The 11549-nt window shown below is 32.5% G+C and overlaps 1 protein-coding gene across 1 annotated transcript in view; it reads right to left on the bottom strand.

Moving 5' to 3' along the window:
- The window catches only part of LOC106460825 (ATPase family AAA domain-containing protein 2-like), an 89664-nt gene extending 85469 nt beyond the window's left edge, over positions 1–4195 (bottom strand). Inside the window, exon 1 of the mRNA XM_013920569.2 lies at positions 4097–4195. Within this exon, the coding sequence (XP_013776023.1) occupies positions 4097–4195 (99 nt within the window). The remainder of the gene's footprint in view (positions 1–4096) is intronic.
- Between the last annotated feature and the right edge of the window lie 7354 nt (positions 4196–11549).

Here is an 11549-nt window from a genome sequence, read left to right as displayed (position 1 = left end):
GGTAGTTTGAGTTCCTAATTCGTATGAAACTACAGACTTAGTATTTTGACATCACAAACATCTAATATGAACCAGTGCTGCATTCAACATACCATGTAACACACAGAAATTTATGTTTAACTGTATTTTTTTAATATTTACTTTTAAATGAAGAAACTGAGTAAGGATATAATATTAAAATTTCATTTATAATCTACATACATATCAAATTTATTGACATAAATTCATGAAATAGTAGTTCAATAAAATTTTGAATGCGAGTCAATAAACACGATGACATGGCCTTTCTCCCATGATCTGTATGGAAAGGGTTAAGTCAGCTGCAGTTCTTTTATTTGGCTACAACAGGGAGCTCTCTTATGTAGCTATATGAGTATTTACTACAGAATCAAGTACTTGTGTATGCATTTTTAACTTTTATTTGAAGTATAAAATATTACTACTGTTCTATATAACATATTTTTAAGGATGTGAATGTTTTATTTCATTTATATGGATTACTTGTAAAATAAAAGTTTTAAATCTAATATAAACTGGTAGTTATGATGTCATCATCAGTAAATTATGCAAGTTAGTGCTACTGAAGGTTCAAACTGTTGTTTAGTAATATGTTCCAAACCTTTCAAAGTCAAAATCTACCCACTTCTAGCATGGAATCTATAAGATAATTTAAAAATTTTTTGTTTAGGCCAAGAAAATAACCAATGCCTCAACTGTCATCATTGCAAGAGAAAAATAGCGTTCTTACATGATCTACAATAGATTGTGCAAGGGATCACTATACTGTTGCTTATTTATTCATAACTACCCATGTCCCATGACGCTTGGTAGGATAGTGTACAATGTGTCATAACGTAGGGTGTCATGTAGTCTCCATACCAACTCAGATCAGAAAGATTGTCTCTATACTCACTTAATCCAATCACTTTCTAATGAACTGGGATATTTTAATCACATAATTCCTTAGACAATGGAGAGGGATTTGCCCCTTTGTTACAGTCATGTAAATCCAACAGTTGATTGTATAAAGTCTGAGTCTTGATGTGATCCCACACTTTTCTATTTTTCTTTATATTGTTTCACCACTTGTAGTCTTATAAAGAACACTTTCATGATCTGATAGTCTTTAAACATTTGGGAGTGTGAATCTGCTTTCTACTTAGTGCTTGAACTTTTTTTTTTAACTAGCTGCTAGACATTTATGATATCATGGCATTTTTTTGCCTCTCTCTAGTTTTAGATGGGCTTCAGCTAGGACAAACTTTCTCTGGACTATTCCAACATTGGGTTGTTTCAAGAGTCTACAGCCAAGCTACAGCATTCGAGACTGGTATGGGTACTTGTGGGTCAGCCTTAAAGAAACTTTGGTTGTGGTAGATATCTAACTATCTATTGATGATGTTTGCAAGCAGTTTGGTTCATATGTTAGGTATTAAGGTAGGAGAGAAAAAAACATCAACAGCCAGTACAGAAATCTTTGAAATAATGATGAGAAACAAAAGCTCTATACATGCAGAATTGGCTGCAGAATCATATAAAAACCCCAAGAAACAACAAGGAAAAGCTTTTCAATCTCCTAATTGATCTTTTTTTTTGAAGAAAAACACTGGATGTGGTATGATGGGGATAACTCGCATGGTAAGGCTTCCATTTCTTCCCTCTGTGATGCCCTATGCTATATTGATGGATATAATTTAACCTTGGAAGCATGATCAAGCTTTATTTCTCAAATTCAAGGGTACCATGTCCCAGAATGAAGCAAGCACAGGAAGCGTCAAGGGAGTAATTTGTGTTACGATTCTCTGATGAAACATTTAACTTTGAGACAGTCTTTTCACTAGTTGGATGTAGCTTTCTAAACCGAGTGAATTTCGTGAATCTTTCTCTAGGCTTGCTACAGTGAACACACTGGTGAAAGTTTGGAGTCTGATTTTAGAAATATTCATTTTCTACAAACAATTACAGTAGTGGGCAGCCAACTTCAAACACTTGAAAGTGCAGTGAAGGAGGTGCCATGCTTTGAAAAGATATCAGTCAATGATTGCTGTGCAACTGACCCTAAGAAAAATTACAAAACCTGTTCAAAAGTTGTTTAAAGGTTTAACTGTTCCTACAGTTTTGTATACAGAGAGCTTGCAATCAAACCTTGGAAACTACCATTTCTTGAGGAGAATTCCACATGTTGTGACCCTTGAAGCTGCTATGAATGAAAACGTTAAGATCAATCATCCATTCATGTGCTCTTAGAAAAGCATTTATGGACAGGTTTGGATGTATAGCAAAGGGACTAAAGTATCATGTTCTCATGCCAATATATTGTGAACTGACAGGTTAATTTTTTTGTGTTTGTTGGTTTGTTATTTTACAAGAGTGTACCACATATGCCAAGCACACACACAAAAGAAAAAGTAATAATATGTTATTGCACTCATGCATGAATCACTAGAAATGGTTTAGCTGTGTGTACAAGAAAAAGGCAGCTAATAAAGCTATAGGAGTTAATCTTCTGCTATACCATAAAGGCTATGGGAAGGTTTTGAAGCTGTTTTCAAAGAAGAACTTCTCTTTGATTTTTAAAATTAAATTAGATTACATTAGGTTACATCATTTTTTTTTTACTTCAAAAATTAGGTTCTTAATTTATTGACCAGGTTCATCATTTACTTAATTAACATCAAAGTCACAAATTATCATTTTAAGCAATAATATGTTCATGCAATATTATCATCTGGAATTCTGGGTATAATTTATGTTATATGGCATGCTTATTAGTGGTTAGATGACATCCTGGACAACCAGTACATTATAGAAATCATATGATTACTTATGCAAGCAACAAGTTATGATGGTGATGATTTCATCAATGTATGGAAGACCTCTATACATACAGCTGAAAATGTGTACTGGTATCTGATTTAATTCTAACTGATAAATTTAATATACTCTATTGGTGATGCTAGCAAGAATCCACCTGGACAATCATGTATCACACGATTTCTTGATTGGTAGATGCATAAGACAAGGAGACCCTATATCACCTAAGCTATTTACAGCAACATTACAGGAAGTTTTTAAATGATCAAGGCTAGAGGAACATAGCATCAATATAGATGGAGAAGAACTAACAGACCTGAGATTTGCAGATGATGTGGCATTATTTACAGAGAACAACCAACAGATGGATCATCAAGTCCTGATGCTGAATGAAAAAAGTGCAAAGATTGGCCTTAAAATACATAAGTGGAAATCAAAGTATATGACAAACGTAGATGACAACCATGAAATCAAATTAGAAAATGAAATTATTGAAGGAATGAACAATTACAAATACCTCAGACAAACAACCTACATGAAAAATACAACAAAAGAAGAAATAAGTATGAGAATAAGAACTGGCTGGAGCTGCTTTGGGAAGTACCAAGAGGTCTTTCAAGATGAAAAACTACCAATAACCCTTAAAAACAAGTATTCGACCAATGTGTTTTACCAACCTTGGCATATGGATGTCAGACTTGGACACTCACTAAATAGCTTAACTCAACATTGCAGATAACACAAAGAGCAATGGAAAGAAAGATGTTAGAGATCAAGCTCCAGGATCAAATTCTGTGTTCAAAGATCAGAAGAACTATTTCATATTCAACATGGAAATAGGAAGGACACATTGCTTAATTAAAAGACAACAGACGGAAGAAAAGAATCACAGAACAGCAGCCATGCAGAAGGAAGAAATCAAGAGATTGACCATATAGAAGATGGCATGATGACATCATAGAGAGAGAGGGTGTCACATGGCCGAGGAAAGCAGCAGATAGACAAACTTGAATATCTTTGGCTAAGGGCTATGCCTTGCATTGGATGGACACAGCCTAGAATATAAACTGTAAAATCCAAAGCTGATGCAGTGTAATATAACTTTTCTATTGGTTTGAAGCAACTGCGATCTCAAACATAAACACAAGAAAAGCCTCCAAAAGTCACTATAACCAAACTCACTGCACAGAAGGTTTTGATGTACCTTCTTTCATGCACTGCAGTGCACTCAGCAAGGTAAACTTCACAATAATGCCAAAAATACCTGATAATTATCACTTACATTTGTATTCAAATGCTGAAGAACCACTAGGATATCAGGGTCTTCTATCCATAATGCTTCCTCCACATGTGCATCAATTTTGGACTTTACAGTTGTCATACTAGCACTAGCATCACCTATTTCATTCTAGGATGTGTCCATCCACTGCAAGGCATAGCCCTTTGCCAAAGACGTTCAAGTCTGTCTATCTGCTGCTTTCCTCTGCGCAGATGAAAATATGGAGGAGGATGAAGATAATGAATTTTAACCTATACATTCTTCCTGTTTGTCTACAAAAGACAAAATCAGGAATAGATGTACTTTGATGTTGTTTTTAACACTTGTGTATACAAATTTTTTTTACATACACTGCAACATGCTTTTAATAATATTGTTTGAAGAATTAAAAGAGCAACTCAAACGAATAATGACCTCTCTCTGTCCTTCACCAAAAATGAAGAAATGGATGAGGAGAAACAAGGAATCATACTTGCCTGGCCTTATCTGACTTTTTAAGTCTAAGAAGTTATCTTTGCATACAATAATATCAATGGGTAATCACAAATTAAATAATATATTTAGTATATTATTAGTCTAGCTTGCAAAGAACTTGATGTCAATAAATATGAAAAAACAACAACAACATATGTTTCACTTTTTTATCCAACAACCCATTTACAAACAATAATGACAGCTTTGTAATGGCAGGGTCATCAATACAGGATACTGAGGTAACTGAAATTATTATTAAATGATAATAAATAACTTGTGTTATTTTACCTTTGCCACTATTCCACTTTTTTATTCACATAAAATTAATACAAATTGTATTACTAGCTTATTTTGAAATATTTTTACTTCTAAGAAAAAATAGAAGACCATTATTATATCCGATTTACTTGAGCAAATCCACAAGCATATTTCAAAGCTTTATAAAATCACACATCAGATAAGTAGTTGGTTAAACAATATGTGGTTTCAAGTTAATTAAGGTTAAAGTATATTAAAAATTGCTTTATGAACTGCATGTTTAATAAATTGTTTTACTGCAACCATACAATGAAACACTGAATTGTCTACTAGGCAGAAAACTTAATGGTACAACTAATATTATGAAATAGCATGTAATAACTAACCTAAAAACTGACTCATATAACATTATATATGAAACATAGCAACATAACACTAAGAAAAGTGGATTCATGCCTCCTCTTAAAAAATTTGGTTCTAAAATTAGGCTTGCAGTTGGAGGTTCAGTCAAGGTGAGAAAACAGACTGCTAGTAAACCTCACACTGACACTAATGTGACCATATGGGATGACTTGGATCTCTGGTAATGTTCTTGTACTGCACACGTTGTTACCATACACAGCAACCACAATAGAGAATATTTCAAGTTTTCAGAATCTTTTAACAATTTTCCAGGACTTTACAGAAAATTTTTTGATAGGATTTTATTTCCAGGACTTTCCATGAAGCACAAGAACCCTGTTGGAAGTAAAGCTTACAGAATTTTAAGGAGCATTTATAGTCACAAAGATTTAAAGTCAAAAGAGATAATTATATCTCTGAGTCTACACAAGTCACTAGTTAGGTTTCCTTCAGAATATTATATACAATTTTGGTTTCCTTATCTAAAAACAGATATTGACTTATTATAAATGGTTCACAGAAGAGCTACTAGGATGACCCCAAAGATGGAAGTATTATCTTATGGAAATAAGTTAAAATCTCTTCTCACAAAAGAGATGATTTTTTTTAAGTTTACAAGACTTTCCATAGAAGACAACATGAGAGGACAAACATTTAAGATTTGAGAACAACAAGCTAAGCTCCAGTGAAGTCTTATTTTTCTAATAGCAAGCTTGTCTTATGGAATTAGTTGCCATCAGTAGCAGTAATCACTTTACATGAATTTAAATATAGGGAATCAATAACTCTGTGAAAAATGGAAAGCAGGTTTTAATTGTTCTCAAGGATAGGCTAGTAGGAACAACCTTAAAGTGTCAATTGTGTTTAACAACAAATTTAAAATGACATCTCCACTGGTTGGCTGACCATTTGGTATACAAAACCATGGTGAATCATTTCAAAGAAACAGAAAGCTCTCCATCCCTCACTACTAAACACCATGAAGTGTCTAAATTTAATCTCCCATAATTATTGCATCGATATTTTTATCATTGCAACTGATCTCATTATACAATTTTTCATTTAACCTTCTGTCTGATCAAGTAACTTATAACAACTGCCAGATATACTTAAATTCCTTAAAATACATAGATATGAAATTTCTAAATTCCCATTATAATGTTCTCAAAGTCTAACAGGTTTTAGTAATTCACACTATATCATAGTCTTCCAACTAGAACCCTGAACTCATCTATTTTGTTCCCTATACATTTTAGATTATAATAATAGCAATTAAGTTTATTCTTAATCCTACTGCATTTATCCTTAAATCTGACACTTATCTCTAAACCTATTACTTAGCTTATATGCTCTGAATATACTTCTATAACCCTTTCCAGACAGGTCATGGGTGAAAGGCCACGTCATCTCATTTGTTGACTCACAACTAAAAGAACTGCAGCTGACTTAACCCTTTCCATACAGGTCATGGGAGAAAGGCCATGTCATTGTGTTTATTGACTCGCATTCAAAATTTTAGTATTATACATTACTCAATTCCTTCATTTAAAAGTAAATATTAAAAAATACAGTTAAACATAAATTTTTGTGTATCACATGGTACGTTGAATGCAGCACTGGTTCAAATTAGATGTTTGTGATGTCAAAATACTAAGTCTATAGTTTTGTACGAATTAGAAACTCAAACAATTAATATTTACACGCTAGAATATAAAGTAAGAACCTCTTATCTTTTCAATTTGCTAAGATATTGCTTAGGTAATAAATCAAACACAGTGGCACCCCAACCACCTCTTTCCATTTTTGGAAATGCTCCCTTGTATACACTTACTTCTATATATGACATGAATAACCAATTGAAAGCTCAAAATGTCTCCCTAGTGGTTTTTCTCAACCATTTTAATGTGTATGGACACCATCTCTTTCTTTCAAACAAAGATTTCAAGGAGGTAGGTTGTGTCTTTAGCCTGCTCGAAGTTTCATATTTTTTTGGACTAAAGTACAGCTTAGTTGCTACGCTTGATAAATTATAGTGGAATTCTACGGTATCGATATAGTAATTTATGATTTTTTGGTTATTCAACTGTATATATAAAACCTAAAAAAATTATTTCCTTTCACATCCTTCATGCGTGAAATTTTAAAAAGCTCAGCAACCTACATCAAACAGCAACCGAGTATAAAGGTCATAACTAGAAGAGATAACTGTTTGCTTTACTTCTTTATTTACTGTTCTATGTTTTAAGAAAAATAAATTTAAGAACTTATTTCTAAATAGCAATATTTTTATATACATATATAATGTATAATAATTGAAATGTGACTATTTTACAAAATACTGGTCCACTAAAACACAACCAAGACAGGTCACTTTGTAAAAACTAAAGGTCAGTTTTATGTTATTGGATACAATAATATGAGTGCACGTGTGCAGCATCATTGTAACTTCTGTATTGTTAGCCAGGCATGGCTGAAAGGTCAATATAATAAAAATAATAGATATATAAATGTATAATGTTATGAGATTTAAGCTATTTAATCTAAACATTTAGTACCTACAAGTACTAGTTTTATATTTCAATTTTCATTTTCTCTAGGGCTAACTAAATATTAAAAATATTTTCTGCTATGAAGCATCTTCCTACAGTGTTCAATAAGTAAATCAACAATAATTTCATACTTATTACATGAAACCTTTAACTGTATTAATAACAAATGAACAACTTTGCATAAGATATATTAAATATACACATAATTGAAATTACATTTAACTTAAGGAAACATTGTAAAAATAATCTGTAAAAAATTGTGAAAATGTAAAAAGTTTATATTTTGTGACAATGTCTTGCAAAACAAAGAAGGGTGGGTGTCATTTCAAAACACAATTGTTGTGTAAGCAAATGATGTTACTGCATTAGTGTTACTTTGAACTTCTGAGCTACTTTAGATCTTTGACTTGGAGTTGGATTCAAGGAGATTCAGAGTCAGAGCTCTTGATCTAACTGCTAAAATTCGACTACACTACAATTAATGCAAGTACTAGGCCTACATCATACTACAGTTTTATAATTTTAGACCCAATAGCTTTTTTGTACTAGAGTAATATAGCCACAAACCAACTTAACATCAACACTGCTGCGTAACGATGCAAGTACTGAAGTAGCTCATTACGACACAAAGTGACAAGTAACAATTACATTAAGCCTAATATTAGTCTTCACAAAAGAAATTCGTAGCTTCCCGATGCAAAAACCATCGTGTCTATTCTAAGCCTAGTGTAAGTAATGTTTAATGGCACTGCTAATGTAGTAATTCAAGTATCCAATTTTAAAACTTATTTCATCGAACAACATATTTATAACATTTAACTGAAAACTAGGCTACAGGTTAATGTCAACAGATTCTCTTTAAAGTTTAAGTCATTATTAGTTACTACTAGCAGTAGTACTATACAATAAGTTGTCACCAGGGTGACTTACGGGTATTACTCCAGTCTCAAGTTCAGATTCACTGTGCAATACAGGAACAGTCCTCCTTTGTTGACGATTCCTAAGATTCCACAATAAGTTGTTTGGCAAAACACTGACACCCGACGTCTGATGCCTTGTTCTCACCATCTCGAAATAACTCTTACACCTCAGGTTAACCTCACCACTCCAGTCTCAGCTGATTGTTCTAAGTGACATAACCTTAACCAAGTCAAAACAGTGCATCAGATATCAACTACACGATTCGCGACCGAGAAACTTTCCACAAAACCGTTTGCTACGCCTCAGTGTTAAAGTAGCCAAATCACAATTTAGCATCCACGTTAATAAATAGGTCCTTTTAATTCATCTCCTGGTTTGTTAGACTTACAATATTTGTTACTAGTAATGTATTAGATAAGATTAAAAAGGTTAACTTATTATAGTAATTATTTTTTTAAATGAAAAGTGCCTATATTCTTACTTAATAATCAGCAAACAAAGAAGTGACACCAGAGAAGCCCAAATACCTCATAAACTGTTTGGCGCGAAATTCAGATTTTTCAAGAAAATTCACACACTAGATGGCATTAAATTAAGATGTCTCAAAGATGCTATTTTTTATAATCGCCTATAGATTAGCAAGGATACGATGATCAAATCAAGTGCCAGTTATTTAACAAAATACATAACAATATTATTCAAAAAATTCAAGCTGTGGTTGGATCTGTTATCAAAAGTACAATGCTTGAAAAGTTAAACAGAATACAGCATTTGTGTAGTCAATAACATATTAACAAAGAATACAAATGCTGCGAAAATATGTAAATTCCTAATTTCTTTTCTACAGTACAAGCTTTTTGCGTTTAATTTTTTTCTCTCTAAAATTATTAAGTTCGTAAATAAATGACGTGGTAATTACTAATAGTTTAATTGGATTACTTTAAGCTTTTATTGGAAATATGAATTATTTCAATCCAGTAATTTGGGGGTGTAGCTATGAGAGGAATTATGGGTGGTCTCTATAACCTAAATAAATGCCCTTCTACAACCAGATTTTTTCTATTATACTTTTTGCCTCCCCCCAGTAGCACAGCGGTATGTCTGCAGACTTATAACACTAGAAAGCAAGTTTCGATACCCGTGGTGGGTAGAGCACAGATAGTCCATTATGTAGCTTTGTGTTTAACTTCAAACAAAGGAATCTATTATATATTTTAACTTTACTACAAAAATTGCTTTTAACGTTGGCAATAGTTTACTTTTGTTCAGGGGCAGAATAAACAGCAGCTGCAAAGACAACAAGCGCCTCAGCTAAATTAAGTATCCAGACCTGATTGATGTATTAAATGAAAAATACTTTTTGTACTCACTGTATAAAACCAAAACTTTTTTCCTAATGTCAAAAAATGCTTTGTAAATTATTCAGTAGTTCATCTGTCATTCTTCAAAGGGATGGTTACAAGGTTGAAGAAAATATAGTTTATAAATATGATTCGCGATTTCTTAGAACTGTGATATGAGGCATATCATGCGTTTCTCACCATCTTTTATTAATATAATAATTTTAAAAAATCTTGTATATTCTGATTCTATGCAGATTTTGTTTAAACACAATGTCCAGAAAACCGTTGTGTTATTTTCGTTCTTGTTTCCATTGTTTCCTTTTTTCCCTCTCTCTTTAGCAGATAGTATCTACTTTGCTAATGAAGATATTTCTACAACTTCGCACATTGTGTATAACAGGTCAACAACATCAATGTCCTTCACTGGCCGAGTAGATTATATCTACAGGCACTGGCGAAAGTTTGATTTCAAAAGTGGGGGAACATTTCATGAAATTGGGGTGTAACAGAGGGTATTCACTAAAATAATTACAAAAAAAAAATTATTTTCTGAGTTAATTTTTCCTTCTCATCTTATAATAATGCAAAACATTCACTGCACAGAAGTTATACCAACATTTAAATTTTTTAGAACTTTAAAGATCTAGTTATATGCTTTCAACTGAACCAGTTTACCATGTTACACTTTGAACGATACTTAGGTATCAGTACAACTTATTAAACAGTAATACTTAGAATAACTCGAGAAAAACAAAATAAATTGCTGATTTAATGAGTGATACAGTATAAACTTTAGTTGAAAATGTTATCCAGTTAAAATATCTTTTTTGAAAAAAGAAGAAACAAAACTTTTTAACTCTTAGCCTTTGAACAAAAATAAGCATTATTTCAAATAAGTTTAATGTATTATCTGTACCTTTCTGTCATGATATATATCTTGGATGTTGTAAGAGGGAAATTTCTATGTATTAATTACTCGTTTCCTACAACTTATAAAAATATTAATTTGTGTCCTGGATTTTCCTAGTATTGCAATATCAAAAATAGTTCCCTTGTTACGAAAATTAATGTTTTGGTATATAAATAAAACAACCATACAATCATAGTAAAAAACGGCTAGAAGCGTAAATGTACTTGCCTTTAGAAGAAAACATATTACAATGAAATTCTGCCTTGTTTTTATAAATAAGAGATCCGAAAACATTCCTACACTGGTCAGTTGCAAAAATCAATTGCTGACAGAGTGTTTTCTTTTCCAAGTAATCCAGTTGTTCTTGATGAATGTGACAAACAACTTTATTGAATTACAAAGCCAGGTCTTCAGCCTTTTGAGAGTACTAAAGCTCCTATCAGCTTCAGCAGAGGAGGCAGGGACAACTAATATTAACCTCACGCTGATCAAAGAGGCCACAGACCTCAGGCAGCATGTCCCTCAAGATTATAGGTGTATTTTGAGATGAACATGGCTAACTACACATGCAATTACTTCCTTATCAACTCTGGGTATTT

This window comes from Limulus polyphemus, unplaced genomic scaffold (genome assembly GCF_000517525.1).
Source record: "Limulus polyphemus unplaced genomic scaffold, Limulus_polyphemus-2.1.2 Scaffold844, whole genome shotgun sequence".
Lineage (NCBI taxonomy): Eukaryota > Metazoa > Arthropoda > Merostomata > Xiphosura > Limulidae > Limulus > Limulus polyphemus.
Note: the sequence above shows the minus strand (reverse complement) of the source record. Positions and strands in the feature narration are given on the sequence as shown.